Below are 16731 nucleotides of genomic sequence, written 5' to 3' on the forward strand. Positions count from 1 at the left end.
TTTCGTTCAGGGCAGGTCCAGAAGGTGAACCGGGACGGGATTAACCAGGCTGACATCCAACCAGTCGGTAAGCAGAGGTTAACCACCAGGCTTCATGCAGGAAGACGCAGACTTTGGGTTGACATCAAGTGTCAAGGAAACGTGATAATATAGGATCATCATCAAAGAGAGAGTTTACTAAATTCTACATTTATTTTTTAATCCTATTGGTGCATTGTGTTCTGGACACATTTATAACCTGCCTCTGGTCTTCAGTGATTCATCAAGACAATCTCGAGAGATACAACATGTTATTGACATGTTATTAAAACAACTTGGTGTACATCTAGAGGCCCAGTTCAGCACCATCCCCCTTAGTGTTGTGTGTGACTGATCTATCCATCATATATCTAGGCTGAAATGGCTTTGGGCTAAGAGCACCCAGTGGTCAATCGTGCAAATTGATCCGGCAACGTTCTGCACTGCTGCGTGAGTTGGTTCTAATCTCATCTCTCGGGCGGTATGTGGCTCAGGAGTGTGGAGGTGTCCCTCGGCGAGACGCCTCACCCTGACTGCTCCTGAGGAGCTGGCTGTCGCCTGCGTGGTTGACTCTGCCATCGCTGTGTGAATGGGTGAATGTCAGCCTATATTGTAAAGCACTGAGTGGCCACTAGTTAGAAAGGCGCTATATAAATGCAGTCCGTTTACCGTTTGTCCTTGTTGTTTCCCTGTGGCGCTGTAGGGGTCAAGGTCTGGTCCGACCCATACAAGCCCACCAGCAAGTGACCTCCGACCTGACAACTGAGGATGGAGGGTCACCTGACCTGAACTGTGTGTGTGTGGGAATATAACTTTATTCTATGAATAAACTCAAAATCATACCAATAGTGGTGTTGCTGTTTTATTTCAGCCTGTAAAATTGCTGAACACCAATCTCGGATTAGCAACTTGAATGCAAATTTGGATTTAGAGTTTATATCTTTATTTGCAGATGAGCCCAAAAATCTAGTAATAGATACAGTTGTGTTTATAGATCTTAACCGAAGTTCAACTCGTATGAAATCGCCTTCCTCGCCACCAAAAATATACTGCATAACGTTGCAGTATATGTGTAACGTTGCTATGCTAGTTTTATTTATACATATGCGTTTGTTTGAATACAGTTTTCTGCCAATAGAGCCCAGCCGAAATTCACCTCTAATCTATTTGCGTTCCTGGCCACAAAAAATATATATATACTGCGTGCAGTTCATGTTTTGTCCACCAGACGGCAGGGGTTGACTGACTGTGATTATTGGCGTTCGGGAATGTTTTTAATTTATAACTTTATTATATGAATAAAATCAATACTTTAAAAATAGCGGCGTTGCTGTTGTATTTTTGGCTTTAATGTGTAGTTATATGTTTTTAGAGTTTAACCGAAGTTCTCCTCGTATGTAATCTGGCCACAAAAAATATACTGCCCGCAGTTTTCGTTTTGTCCATCAGAGGGCAGGCGTCGACTGACTGTGAAACATAGAGTGTGTGAGAATGTCTTTTAAGTTGTAACATTATTCCATTAACGAAGTCAAAATCTTAACTTGCTGTTTGGTTTATTTAATTTCATAAATAGTATTTCATGGAACACCAATCTCGAAACGTATGCTATGACAACGACCTACCTATGGGGACGATATATCCGGGGCACCGGTAGTGCCGGATATCAGGGGCTAGAATTCCTCATCCGTCGGCGTGTAATTGTTTACAGTCCGACGAGCAACTTTAAACGCAAGTATTGAGTTGCAGCATATCTTTTTATTTGCAGGCAAGTCAAGTATAGTCAAGTTGCTATACTCGTTTTATCTATGCATATATTTTTTTTAATAGTTTTCTGTTCAAAGATCTCAACCGAAGTTCAACTCCTATGATTTCGCCTTCCTTGCCACAGAAATCCAATAGTATCCAACTGCAGCCCCGGAGAACAACACCCTGCCATGACAGAACACCCAGGCAGGACAGAAGTACTGTGGCTGGACGGAAGACAAATACCGGTAAACGTATTTATCGCTTGAATTAACAAAACATAGAAATAAAAAAATATTTCGACACGTTAGTAACCACTTTTAGAGCTTAATAAAGGTTTAACGTTATTTAGACAAATACCTCAGGATTTTTTTCTTTGCGTTCTTAAACTTATTAGACCAAAACATTAGAATAAAACAATATTATGACATGTCAGTAAGCTTTTTTTATAACTTAATTTTATTAACGTTATATAGACGAAAAAACTGATTTAGGGTGTAGACAATTTTTTAATGGAATTGTGTATTATACACTTTGCTCATTAAGTAATTGACCATTAGAATTAAGTCATTAGAATTAAGTAATTGTTTTAATATGTCTAATTGAATCAAATTTATTTTTTTGTAAAGTATACCATCATAATTTGATATAAATATACATTGAAGAATAACCACACCAAAGTTTCCTCACAATTTATTAAACAAATAATCTACAGAAGCCAAAAGATATAGCTTCTTCATGCTGACTGCCATCAGCTTCAACTCACTGTCAAAAGAATCAAACAGTCAAATCAATATTAAGCCTATACAATATATTATTTGTATTCTGTCAATGGAAACGTCATTCACTTCTCTGTTTCGCTTCAGTCTGAAGACTGGTGGAATAAATATACATTGAAGAATAACCACACCAAAGTTTCCTCACAATTTATTTAACAAATAATCTACAGAAGCCCACGGGACCTTGACCCGTGGGCTTGTATGGGTCAAGGTCTGGTCCGACCCATACAAGCCCACCAGCAAGTGACCTCCGACCTGACAACGGAGGATGGAGGGTCACCTAAACCTGAACTGTTTGTGCGTGGGAATATTTTTAATTTGTAACTTTATTCTATGAATAAACTCAAAATCATACCAATAGTGGTGTTGCTGTTTTATTTCAGCCTGTAAAATTGCTGAACAGCAATCTCGGATTAGCAATTTCAATGCAAATTTGGATTTAGAGTTGATATCTTTATTTGAAGATGAGCCCAAAAATCTAGTAATAGATACAGTTGTGTTCATAGATCTTGACCGAAGTTCAACTCGTATGAAATCGCCTTCCTCGCCACCAAAAATATACTGCATAACGTTGCAGTATATGTGTAACGTTGCTATTGTAGTGACCATGATAGTGACTACATTATATGTTCGTGTTCCCCTCTTACGGATCGAGTGGGAGGGAACTGGTTAGGAGTCACGGGGCTAGGGGGACGCTTTAGAGTGTTGCACTAGAGTACGTACCATGCACTGTGACTGATTGTTCTGTTCTGCTTTATTGGAATAAACAGTTATAATTAAGTTGCCTTCGTCCTCCTTTTCCTCCGGCACCACACTATACTAGTTTTATTTATACATATGCGTTTGAATACAGTTTTCTGCCAATAGAGCCCAGCCGAAATTCACCTCGAATCTATTTGCGTTCCTGGCCACAAAAAATATATATATACTGCGTGCAGTTCATGTTTTGTCCACCAGACGGCAGGGGTTGACAGACTGATTATTGGCGTTCGGGAATGTTTTTAATTTATAACTTTATTAGGCTATATGAATAAAATCAATACTTTAAAAACAGCGGCGTTGCTGTTTTATTTTCGGCTTTAATGTGTAGTTATATGTTTTTAGAGCTTAACCGAAGTTCTCCTCGTATGCAATTTGGCCACAAAAAAATATACTGCCCGCAGTTCTCGTTTTGTCCATCAGAGGGCAGGCGTTGACCGACTGTGAAACATAGCGTGTGTGGGAATGTCTTTTAAGTTGTAACATTATTCCATTAACGGGGTCAAAATCTTAACTTGCTGTTTGGTTTATTTAATTGCATAAATAGTATTTCATGGAACACCAATCTTGAAACGTATGCTATGACAACGACCTACCTATGGGGACGATATATCCGGGGCACCGGTAGTGCCGGATATCAGGGGCTAGAATTACTCATCCGTCGACGTGTAATTGTTTACAGTCCGACGAGCAACTTTAAACGCAAGTATCGAGTTGCAGCATATATTTTTATTTGCAGGCAAGTCTAACGTTGCTATACTCGTTTTATCTATGCATATTTTTTTTTGAATAGTTTTCTGTTCAAAGATCTCAACCGAAGTTCAACTCCTATGATTTCGCCTTCCTTGCCACAGAAATCCAATAGTATCCAACTGCTGCCCCGGAGAACAACACCCTTCCATGACAGAACACACTGGCTGGACGCCAGTTACCTCCGATTATTTTTTCTATAGACAAATAAACGTATTTATCGATTTAATTAACAAAACATAGAAATAAAAAAATATTTCGACACGTTAGTAACCACTTTTAGAGCTTAATAAAGGTTTAACGTTATTTAGACAAATACCTCAGGATTTTTTCTTTGCGTTCTTAAACTTATTAGGCCAAAACATTAGATAAAACAATATTATGACATGTCAGTAAGCTTTTTTTATAACTTAATTTTATTAACGTTATATAGACGAAAAAACTGATTTAGGGTGTAGACAATTATTTAATGGAATTGTGTATTATACACTTTACTCATTAAGTAATTGACCATTAGAATTAAGTAATTAGAATTAAGTAATTGTTTTAATATGTCTAATTGAATCAAATTTATTTTTTTGTAAAGTATACCATCATAATTTGATATAAATATACATTGAAGAATAACCACACCAAAGTTTCCTCACAATTTATTAAACAAATAATCTACAGAAGCCAAAATATATAGCTTCTTCAAGCTGACTGCCATCAGCTTCAACTCACTGTCAAAAGAATTAAACAGTCAAATCAATATTAAGCCTATACAATATATTATTTGTATTCTGTCACTGGAAACGTCATTCACTTCTCTTTTTCGCTTCAGTCTGAAGACTGGTGGAAGTAGCTCAGCCGCCATTTCTTTGGCCTCCTCCATGAAGTGTGGGAACCTTCTGCCGTGCCTGTATAAATAAAGAGAAATGATTGTAGGAATTATACATATTTTGTTAATATTGGGGTTGAGGTATATATTCATATTTGAAATAAACAAAAATATACCCATCCAGATGGAAGTTCTCAAGCAGTACTGTGCACCACCATTTTCTGAGGACAGGCATGTCTTTCTAAAGTGAGGGGATATTCCAAGAATTGACAATGATAAAATATGTATACAAGTATTAATTTTTCGATATTGTAACCTTCAAAAATCCAATTCTTATTTTAGACGTATCTTTTCAATCGTCAGCTCTTTTTTCAATTAATGTAATGCCTACTTACAATAGTGAGGTTAAACGGTGCCTCCTTGGCAATGTACCAAGCATACTGGGATGGAAAAATGTAATTGGTGACAACATTCACACGCGTTGTTATAGTGCTGAGAGGGTGTGTTTTTGAGTCAGTTGTGATCGCCGATGTCTTGCTTTCTTGTACTTTTGCCTCTGTAGTCTGATTTGATGCTCGTCATTGTAGTCCTTTGCATAACCTGACCTTCTTATCTAGAGGCCCATTTCAGCACCGTCCCCCTTAGTGTTGTGTGTGACTGATCTATCCATCATATATCTAGGCTGAAATGGCTTTGGGTTAAGAGCACCCAGTGGTCAATCGTGCAAATTGAACCGGCAACGTTCTGCACTGCTGCGTGAGTTGGTTCTAATCTCATCTCTCGGGCGGTATGTGGCTCAGGAGTGTGGAGGTGTCCCTGGGCGAGACGCCTCACCCTGACTGCTCCTGAGGAGCTGGCTGTCGCCCTGCGTGGTTGACTCTGCCATCGCTGTGTGAATGGGTGAATGTTAGGCTATATTGTAAAGCACTGAGTGGCCACTAGTTAGAAAGGCGCGGTATAAATGCAGTCCGTTTACCGTTTGTCTTTGTTGTTTCCCTGTGGCGCTGTATGGGTCAAGGTCTTGTCCGACCCATACAAGCCCACCAGCAAGTGACCTCCGACCTGACAACGGAGGATGGAGGGTCACCTGACCTGAACTGTGTGTGCTTGGGAATATTTTTCATTTGTAACTTTATTCTATGAATAAACTCAAAATCATACCAATAGTGGTGTTGCTGTTTTATTTCAGCCTGTAAAATTGCTGAACAGCAATCTCGGATAAGCAACTTGAATGCAAATTTGGATTTAGAGTTTATATCTTTATTTGAAGATGAGCCCAAAAATCTAGTAATAGATACAGTTGTGTTTATAGATCTTGACCGAAGTTCAACTCGTATGAAATCGCCTTCCTCGCCACCAAAAATATACTGCATAACGTTGCAGTATATGTGTAACGTTGCTATTGTAGTGACCATGATAGTGACTACATTATAGGTTCGTGTTCCCATCTTACGGATCGAGTGGGAGGGAACTGGTTAGGAGTTACGGGGCTAGGGGGACGCTTTAGAGTGTTGCACTAGAGTACGTACCATCATGCACTGTGATCCTTTATTATGTCCATGACTGTGACTGATTGTTCTGTTCTGCTTTATTGGAATAAACAGTTATAATTAAGTTGCCTACGTCCTCCTTTTCCTCCGGCACTACACTATACTAGTTTTATTTATACATATGCGTTTGAATACAGTTTTCTGCCAATAGAGCCCAGCCGAAATTCACCTCGAATCTATTTGCGTTCCTGGCCACAAAAAATATATATATACTGCGTGCAGTTCATGTTTTGTCCACCAGACGGCAGGGGTTGACTGACTGTGATTATTGGCGTTCGGGAATGTTTTTAATTTATAACTTTATTATATGAATAAAATCAATACTTTAAAAACAGCGGCGTTGCTGTTGTATTTTCGGCTTTAATGTGTAGTTATATGTTTTTAGAGCTTAACCGAAGTTCTCCTCGTATGTAATCTGGCCACAAAAAATATACTGCCCGCAGTTCTCGTTTTGTCCATCAGAGGGCAGGCGTTGACTGACTGTGAAAAATAGCGTGTGTGAGAATCTCTTTTAAGTTGTAACATTATGCCATTAACGAAGTCAAAATCTTAACTTGCTGTTTGGTTCATTTAATTTCATAAATAGTATTTCATGGAACACCAATCTCGAAACGTATGCTATGACAACGACCTACCTATGGGGCCGATATATCCGGGGTACCGGTAGTGCCGGATATCAGGGGCTAGAATTCCTCATCCGTCGGCGTGTAATTGTTTACAGTCCGACGAGCAACTTTAAACGCAAGTATTGAGTTGCAGCATATCTTTTTATTTGCAGGCAAGTAAAGTATAGGCAAGTTGCTATACTCGTTTTATCTATGCATATATTTTTTTTAATAGTTTTCTGTTCAAAGATCTCAACCGAAGTTCAACTCCTATGATTTCTCCTTCCTTGCCACAGAAATCCAATAGTATCCAACTGCAGCCCCGGAGAACAACACCCTGCCATGACAGAACACCCAGGCAGGACACAAGTACTGTGGCTGGACGGAAGACGAATACCGGTAAACGTATTTATCGCTTGAATTAACAAAACATAGAAATAAAAAAATATTTCGACACGTTAGTAACCACTTTTAGAGCTTAATAAAGGTTTAACGTTATTTAGACAAATACCTCAGGATTTTTTCTTTGCGTCCTTAAACTTATCAGACCAAAACATTAGAATAAAGCAATATTATGACATGTCAGTAAGCTTTTTTTATAGCTTAATTTTATTAACGTTATATGGACGAAAAAACTGATTTTGGGTGTAGACAATTATTTAATAGAATTGTGTATTAAACACTTTACTCATTAAGTAATTGACCATTAGAATTAAGTCATTAGAATTAAGTAATTGTTTTAATATGTCTAATTGAATCAAATTTATTTTTTTGTAAAGTATACCATACCATCATAATTTGATATAAATATACATTGAAGAATAACCACACCAAAGTTTCCTCACAATTTATTAAACAAATAATCTACAGAAGCCAAAAGATATAGCTTCTTCATGCTGACTGCCATCAGCTTCAACTCACTGTCAAAAGAATCAAACAGTCAAATCAATATTAAGCCTATACAATATATTATTTGTATTCTGTCAATGGAAACGTCATTCACTTCTCTGTTTCGCTTCAGTCTGAAGACTGGTGGAATAAATATACATTGAAGAATAACCACACCAAAGTTTCCTCACAATTTATTTAACAAATAATCTACAGAAGCCCACGGGACCCTGACCCGTGGGCTTGTATGGGTCAAGGTCTGGTCCGACCCATACAAGCCCACCAGCAAGTGACCTCCGACCTGACAACGGAGGTTGGAGGGTCACCTAAACCTGAACTGTGTGTGCGTGGGAATATTTTTAATTTGTAACTTTATTCTATGAATAAACTCAAAATCATACCAATAGTGGTGTTGCTGTTTTATTTCAGCCTGTAAAATTGCTGAATAGCAATCTCGGATTAGCAACTTGAATGCAAATTTGGATTTAGAGCTTATATCTTTAGTTGCAGATGAGCCCAAAAATCTAGTAATAGATACAGTTGTGTTTAGATCTTAACCGAAGTTCAACTCGTATGAAATCGCCTTCCTCGCCACCAAAAATATACTGCATAACGTTGCAGTATATGTGTAACGTTGCTATACTAGTTTTATTTATACATATGCGTTTGAATACAGTTTTCTGCTAATAGAGCCCAGCCGAAATTCACCTCGAATCTATTTGCGTTCCTGGCCATAAAAAATATATATATACTGCGTGCAGTTCATTTTTTGTCCACCAGACGGCAGGGGTTGACTGACTGTGATTATCGGCGTTCGGGAATGTTTTTAATTTATAACTTTATTATATGAATAAAATCAATACTTTAAAAACAGCGGCGTTTCTGTTGTATTTTCGGCTTTAATGTGTAGTTATATGTTTTTAGAGCTTAACCGAAGCTCTCCTCGTATGTAATCTGGCAACAAAAAATATACTGCCCGCAGTTCTCGTTTTGTCCATCAGAGGGCAGGCGTTGACTGACTGTGAAACAAAGCGTGTGTGGGAATGTCTTTTAAGTTGTAACATTATTCCATTAACGAAGTCAAAATCTTAACTTAATCTTAACTGTTTGGTTCATTTAATTGCATAAATAGTATTTCATGGAACACCAATCTCGAAACGTATGCTATGACAACGACCTACCTATGGGGACGATATATCCGGGGCACCGGTAGTGCTGGATATCCGGGGCTTGAATTCCTCATCCGTCGGCCTGTAATTGTTTACAGTCCGACGAGCAACTTTAAACGCAAGTATTGAGTTGCAGCACATATATATATTTGCAGGCAAGTCTAACGTTGCTATACTCGTTTTATCTATGCACATTTTTTTTTAATAGTTTTCTGTTCAAAGATCTCAACCGAAGTTCAACTCCTATGATTTCGCCTTCCTTTCCACAGAAATCCAAAAGTATCCAACTGCAGCCCCGGAGAACACCCTGGCATGACGGAACACCCAGGCGGGACAGAAGCACTGTGGCTGGACGCAAGTTAGCTCTGATTATTTTTTCTATAGACAAATAAACTTATTTATCGCTTGAATTAACAAAACATAGAAATAAAAAAATATTTCGACACGTTTGTAACCATTTTTAGAGCTTAAAAAATGTTTAACGTTATTTAGACAAATATCTCAGGATTTTTTCTTTGCGTTCTTAAACTTATTAGACCAAAAAATTAGAATAAAACAATATTATGACATGTCAGTAAGCTTTTTTATAGCTTAATTTTGTTAACGTTATATAGACGAATAAACTAATTTAGTGTGTAGACAATTATTTAATGGAATTGTGTATTATACACTTTACTCATTGAGTAATTGACCATTAGAATTAAGTAATTAGAATGAAGTAATTTTTTTTAATATGTCTAATTGAATCAAATTAATTTTTTTTGTAAAGTATATCATCATAATTTGATATAAATATACATTGAAGAATGACCACACCAAAGTTTCCTCACAATTTATTTAACAAATAATCTACAGAAGCCAAAAAATATAGCTTCTTCATGCTAACTGCCATCAGCTCCAACTCACTGTCAAAAGAATCAAACAGTCAAATCAATATTCAGCCTATACAATATATTATTTGTATTCTGTCACTGGAAACGTCATTCACTTCTCTTTTTCGCTTCAGTCTGAAGACTGGTGGAAGTAGCTCAGCCGCCATTTCTTTGGCCTCCTCCATGAAGTGTGGGAACCTTCTGCCGGGCCTGTATAAATAAAGAGAAATGATTGTAGGAATTATACATATTTTGTTAATATTGGGGTTGAGGTATATATTCATATTTGAAAAAAAAAAAAAGGGTTAGTGTTTTTTAGTTAGTTGTGATCGCCAATGTCTTGCTTTCTTGTACTTTTGCCTCTGTAGTCTGTTTTGATGCTCGTCATTGTAGTCCTTTGCATAACCTGACCTTCTTTTCTCATATTACTATTCAGATGTAAAGCTGATGTAATGCCGAATTCAACAACCGTAGAAACAGAGGAAAGGACACAACATTATCGAGACCAATCTCATGGGCCCTGACGAACCGGTGAAACGGATAAGTCTGATGGATTTGACCACGGGTCGAACCAATGATGGGGCAAGAGTGGTGTTTTGTTTGCTTAAATACATAAAGGGGTAACACTGTCTTCTTTTTTATCGGGCGTCATGAAAAAAAACTAAAGGGCTAACTCTGTCATTTTCTATTAATTCAAACTTAAGACAACACTGGTGTTTTTTTTTAATCTTAAAAACATAAGGGGTAACACTGTTGTTTATCGGTCGTCATGAAAAAATCATACATAAGGGGGTAACGCTGTCGCTTTGGATCAATTATTAAATAAAGGGGTAAGACTGTCGTTAGTTCTCAAAGGAAACACAAGGGGTAACACTTGTTTTTTATTGGTCGTCGTGAAAAAAACATAAGGCGTAACACTGTATTCTTCATAATAAAACTTGGGGGTAACACTGTCGTTTTCTATCAATTCAAACTTAAGGGACAACACTGGTGTTTTCTTAAAAACATAATGGGTAACATCGTCGTTTTTCATTTGTTGCCATAAAAAAACAAAAGGGGGTAACACGTTTTTTAATCGGTTGTCAAATTAAACAAGGGGTAGCAGTGTGGTTTTTCATCGCCTGCCATCAAACAAAACATAAGGGGTAACACTGTTTTTTAGTGGTCGTCATTGAAAAAAAACCAGTGACAAATATGACTTCGACCACATTCTGGCTAGCCTGTCTGTGGTCAAGTGGAGCGTCTTGACGTTAATAAGGTGAGACCTTTGTATGGACTGCAGACCCGGGTTCAAGTCCCACCAACAACACTCTTCAAACATACTGGCTATTTGGAACCGATGTCTCGTGAATTGTAAAGTCAATTATAACCTCTCACCAAATCCTAGCTGGTGTCTCTGTGGCGCAGGTGATAGAGCTGTTACCTATCTGTTCTGGAGACATGGGTTTGAATCCTGCCACGGCAGGTTTTGTGGGAATGAATGTATGGTGAATGGATGAGTGCGAATTGATTGATGTGAATGACTTAATTCACAATAATCAATTAGCACAAACAGTGATTCGGAATGAATGGGTGTTTGGGAATGACTGTCTGGGAGAATGGATGGCTGGGAGTGAGTGCACTCATTCCCAGTCATCCATTCTCCCAGACAGTCATTCGAAATGAATGTGTGAGTGAATGGATCCCTTCACTAGACAGTTGTTCCCACGAACTGCCCATGGCAGGAAACAAACCCATGTCCCCAGAACAGATAGGAAACAGCTCACCTGCCGAGGCACCTCTTGTTATGGAAAAGTGTGAAAAAAAACAAATATTTTATAGACATACCCAGGACTTGAACCCAGGTCGCCAGATCTCAGATGAGGTTGAACTTTTCAACAGCGTCTTTCTCCATTGCGCCACCAAGACACACAGTCTGTGAATCTCAGAAGTTAGAATCGACAACATCCTGTGCTTTCAAATGCAGGATGTATGTGTCTAGTGGAGTGTACTGACCTTCATAAGCACTGCAGACCTGGGGTTCTTGAGACACGTGCTCCTCATGGGTTCAACTCACACCAAAATTGCTCTCCCTGGACTCAAAATATTTTACAATAATCAAGTGAACTGGAAAGTCAATTATAACCTCACACCATTCACTAGCTGGTGCCTATGTGGCGCAGGTGGTAGAGCTGTTACCTATCGGTTCTGGAGACATAGGTTCGATTCCGGCCTAGCCCTAGGCCGGAATCGAACCCATGTGTGAATGACTTAATTCACAATAATTAATTTGCACAAACAGTCATTCTGAATGGGTGAGTGGGAATGACTGTGTGGGAGAATTGCTCTCCCTGGAATCAGAATACATTACAATAATCAATGTGAATTGTAAATTATATTTTAAACTTTAGCTCGTTATTACCCGTAACCTATGTACGTTCTGTGCTGAACTTGGTGAGTGCAATCTAACCTATCTAGGGGGGGGTCAGGTGAGAGGCACTCACCCCAGGTCCACCGTAGGCGATCAGCTCCGAATTCTGCGACCCCAGGGGGCGCTGTTGCATATGTTCTGCAATCTGCACGAGTTTGAAGTGTAGACAGGCACAACAGAAACATAAATAAAACATTAAATTAAATTAATTAAAGGTGCTTAATAGATACATTTGATTTGATTAGCATTTTAACGCCATATTCAAACCCAAATTGAGGTTCAAATAAGCTGAGGAACACAGAAGAGTTACTGCGGTGTCGAAACACAAATCTTTAAAATGGTGTGACCTGGTCCTAGGGTGAGGAGAGGGGTCGGGAATGAACAGAGAGAGTTGGATGGTCACCTGTTTTGGAGAAGAAGTTGATGAGCGAGTCCGTCTCGCAGCTCTTGAACAGCTCCATCAGCTGGGAGCTGCAGTTCAGACTGAGGTTGTGGACGCGCAGACGCCTCTGGCCCCCGACCGTGGTGTAGAGCAAGGCACCCTGGGTAACACGGACAGACGGACATGGCTTTACAACAACAGCGGAGGACACGATTGTTATAAACGAAGCACTGGTGATGCATCGTGTCTGATGATATAAAATACAACGAATAGAGCAAGGCATTAACATCGCCAGGGTTGGAGGTTTGATTCCCACCGGGGCTGTTTTACGCTGACAATGTTTGATAAGGTGTTGTGAGACACTTTTGATCGAAACTCCCACGAAATGGCATTCATCAGATTATCCACCAAATGGTTTAAAAGATAATAACTAACCCGTGGCTAGCAAACATTTGCTGGGCGGATTATTATTGTGTTTTGATACATTCCTGTAACAAAACAGACCTGTAGATTATATTTCCCATTCATCGAGCGTTTGCTGAGCGTGCGTTGTGCGCGCGTTGTGCGTGCGCTGCATGTGCGTTGTGCGTGCGGTCCCCCGTGACGCGCGTACCTGCATGAAGGCGCCCGTCTCCTCGCTGAGCGTGTCGTCGTGCTTCAGCTCCACGGTGATGGCGTGGTCACAGTCCATCGCCGCCAGCTCCACGTCCGTCGTGTTGTTCATGTACACGCCGCCGAAGAAGTCCGTCGCCCGGAAGCCTGGCGGGACGGCGACAGAGGTTGAGTTACTGCGGGTTGACTGTTAAACGGGAGGTTGCTAGTTCGACCCCCCGGCTCCTCATAGCTCGGTGTCGCGGTGCCCCTGAGCGAGCCTTGCATGGTAGGCACCGACGTGGATGTGTGTGTAAATGGATGTAGGTTGCTTTGGATAAAAGTGTCTGCTTAACGCCCTAGGGGTAAGCTATACTTCAGGATGTGGTTTGACCTTGGATGCTTTTTATTTTTAGTTGAAACTCACACTGCTCAAGAGAAACCCTGCCTAAAAAAAAACAACGAACCTTTCACTACCATTTTCACAGTTATTGTTCGCATTAGGGCATTTTATCTAAAATGATTGTTAAAAGTATCCAGGTTGAAAAATCCTTGACATCACCTTTAATATAATTCCCATATTTTTTCAGGTTTACAGGTTTTTGCATACCTGAGCTGGTGCAGACGCGCATGATGGCGTCAAACCCGATGGGCTTCTCCACATCCTTCGTGTTCCCCCGTCGGTCTCCACCTAGGAACCCAAATTAGCGTTCAGGCTGCGGTTAGAGGAGGTGCGTGCGTGTACCGTTTCACTGATACACGCACATGCTTGTTGAATTTTCATGGAATTCAATTTTGTTTGGATTCTTTTTCATAAACTGTTGACGACTGTGATAAACAGTCTTTTGAATCCTAATTAATTGCTACTCTTTCTTTATCAATTGAGGCCAACTACTGAGTAAATATAATAATAAAGCAAAGCTAAGCGTTGTTTTTTTTACATCTGATCTAAAGTCTGCTTCAAGTGCACATGCCTGGCCTGTAGCCAGAGACAATAGCCTAACTAGAAAGTATCCACAGTTTCATTAATAGATTGTTTTCCCATTTCGGGCCACAAAAACATCCATGTTTGAATAGATTGTAATGTGTTCTAAACGCACAGACACACACACACACACACACACACACACAGACACACACACACACACACACACACACACACACACACACACTCAACCCATCAACAAACACACAAGCAATATAACACTCACACCCCCACACACACACAAACACAGACACACACACACACACACACACACACACACAAACACACACACGCACACACAACCGACCCACCCACCCACCAACCCACACACACACACACACCTGGAAGTTGCTTGTAGACGGCGCCCCGGTGTGCGCGGGCACATCCCCCTGGTGGCGATGTCCAGGTACTGGCTGGGGAACAGGAAGAGGTCCACGCTGCAGCCCTGAGCTACACAGTCCTTGGACAGCTGCTCGTACACGCCCTTCACCGGGTGGAACAGCGTCTGATTGGGCGGCAGACACATCAATCAGTCAACCGGTCAACCAATCACAACCCTTTATCTGTCCCCGGGGGAAATTTTGCTGAGATGCGTTTGGTAAGCAATTTCTCTAACAATACAGGAACTATGGAGAAAAAAACATGAATCTAAAAAATGAGCTGTACACATTTTACCAGTATACCACTTAAAATGGAAAGATCAGCATTCCTTGATACGCTCAATGAATACGCAAGGAGCGTTTGAGGATAATGATAATGATAGAGATACAAATGAAATGGGATAATTATAAGATGAGATGTAAACATGTTTAAAAAACTTCATAAGTAATTAAGCACATAAGTCAAATATAAAATAGAACAGATATGTTGAATCAGTGCATAACCTCGACCAGCTTGAGCCGAACTGAGTAGAACCAAGTGAACTGCAAGTGAACCTCAGCTCAGAGTCGTTCCTCGACAATGACATCATGTCGTTTCAGTTGTAAGAAAAATAGAATAATGTTCTAAAATAGGTACAAGATTTCCCTTGATGTTTACAAATATACATCAAGAAAGGCTGCATGTTGAAATCCCCATCCTGTACAGAGATGTATTTATGTAATTATATATAACCATGTGTTTTCATATGAAATGAACATTAAACAGAACAGATAGGTGCAATAAATACACACATGCAGAAGGTATTCATGTTATTTATGTTAAATCAATATATGTTCTACTAAAACTCAGAAAAAGCTAAATTTTGTAAGAAACCAAACCGTTTGTAAATCCTTCAAGATTTCAGCGAGATAAGAGTATTATCGTTTGTGCAGATCACTGAATTACGTCCGCTACAACAGATTCCACCAGAGAGCTACCTATGGGGACGATATATCCGGGGCACCGGTGGAGCCAGATATCCGGGGCTTGAATTCCTCATCCGTCGGCGTGTCATTGTTTACAGTCCGACAAGCAACTTTAAACGCAAGTATTGAGTTGGAGCTTATATTTTTTGTTTGCAGACAAGTCTAACGTTGCTATAATCGTTTTATATATACATATTATGTGTTTCAACACAGTTTTCTATTCAATGATCTCAACTGAAGTTCACCTCGTATGTATTTGCGTTCCTGGCCACACAAAATATATACTGCGTGCAGTTCTCGTTTTGTCCATCAGAGGGCAGGCGTTGACCGACTGTAAATATTGGATTGTGGGAATATTTTTAAATGTATTACTTTGTTGCATTAATAAGTCCAAAAATAAGTAGTGTCGCTGTTGTATCGTCACCTGTAATATGTAGTTCTCTCTTTTTTTAGATTCTTAACCGAAGTTCACCTCGTATGTAATCTCCTGGCTCTCTTCTTCTTTTATTTAGGCAAACTTGACGCAGCTATGCAGCATTTTAATAACTGGTATTTTCCAAGTGACATTTCTAACCGACATATTCAAACCCAAATTGAGGTTCAAATAAGCTGAGGAACACAGAAGAGTTACTGCGGTGTCGAAACACTAATCTTTAAAATGGTGTGACCTGGTCCTAGGGTGAGGAGAGGGGTCGGGAATGAACAGAGAGAGTTGGATGGTCACCTGTTTTGGAGAAGAAGTTGATGAGCGAGTCCGTCTCGCAGCTCTTGAACAGCTCCATCAGCTGGGAGCTGCAGTTCAGACTGAGGTTGTGGACGCGCAGACGCCTCTGGCCCCCGGCGGTGGTGTAGAGCAAGGCACACTGGGTAATACGGACAGACGGACACGGCTTTACAACAACAGCGGACGACACGATTGTTATAAACGAAGCGCTGGTGATGCATCATGTCTGATGATATAAAATACAACGATGTGGTGCTGCTGTGTTGCTCCACTGGGAGGCAGGCGTTGACCGACTGTAAATATTGGATTGTGGGAATATTTTTAAATGTATTACTTTGTT

The 16731-nt window shown here is 39.9% G+C and overlaps 1 protein-coding gene and 2 long non-coding RNA genes across 3 annotated transcripts; 1 reads left to right on the forward strand and 2 right to left on the reverse strand.

Annotated features, from left to right (window-relative positions):
* The first annotated feature begins 1793 nt into the window (after window positions 1–1793).
* On the forward strand, window positions 1794–10865 carry LOC130369986 (uncharacterized). Its single transcript, XR_008892931.1, has 3 exons — window positions 1794–2009; window positions 7321–9439; window positions 10390–10865. It is a non-coding gene; the product is annotated as an uncharacterized LOC130369986 (long non-coding RNA).
* LOC130369991 (uncharacterized) lies at window positions 4599–5933 on the reverse strand. The gene is made up of 3 exons (XR_008892939.1): window positions 5846–5933; window positions 5046–5110; window positions 4599–4948 (listed from the first exon to the last, which is right to left on the reverse strand). It is a non-coding gene; the product is annotated as an uncharacterized LOC130369991 (long non-coding RNA).
* Window positions 10866–11976: 1111 nt separating the features above from the next.
* On the reverse strand, window positions 11977–15288 carry LOC130370375 (protein transport protein Sec24D-like). The gene is made up of 6 exons (XM_056576135.1): window positions 15257–15288; window positions 14663–14766; window positions 13947–14027; window positions 13359–13504; window positions 12767–12905; window positions 11977–12508 (listed from the first exon to the last, which is right to left on the reverse strand). Exons 1-6 carry the CDS (start codon window positions 15286–15288, stop codon window positions 12351–12353), a joined length of 660 nt encoding a protein of 219 aa, XP_056432110.1. The 3' UTR covers window positions 11977–12350.
* Between the last annotated feature and the right edge of the window lie 1443 nt (window positions 15289–16731).

This window comes from Gadus chalcogrammus, chromosome 17 (genome assembly GCF_026213295.1).
Source record: "Gadus chalcogrammus isolate NIFS_2021 chromosome 17, NIFS_Gcha_1.0, whole genome shotgun sequence".
Classification (NCBI taxonomy): domain Eukaryota; kingdom Metazoa; phylum Chordata; class Actinopteri; order Gadiformes; family Gadidae; genus Gadus; species Gadus chalcogrammus.

Bases quoted from the DNA above. Each gene is read 5' to 3' on its own strand.
- LOC130370375 (XM_056576135.1), bottom strand. From the start codon at position 15,288: ATGTCATTGTCGAGGAACGACTCTGAGCTGAG. The intron at 14,767-15,256 runs GTTCACTTGCAG...TGTGTAGCTCAG, and splicing joins AGGAACGACTCTGAGCTGAG to GGCTGCAGCGTGGACCTCTT. The intron at 14,028-14,662 runs GTGTGTGTGTGT...TTGGGTTCCTAG, and splicing joins CGTCTACAAGCAACTTCCAG to GTGGAGACCGACGGGGGAAC.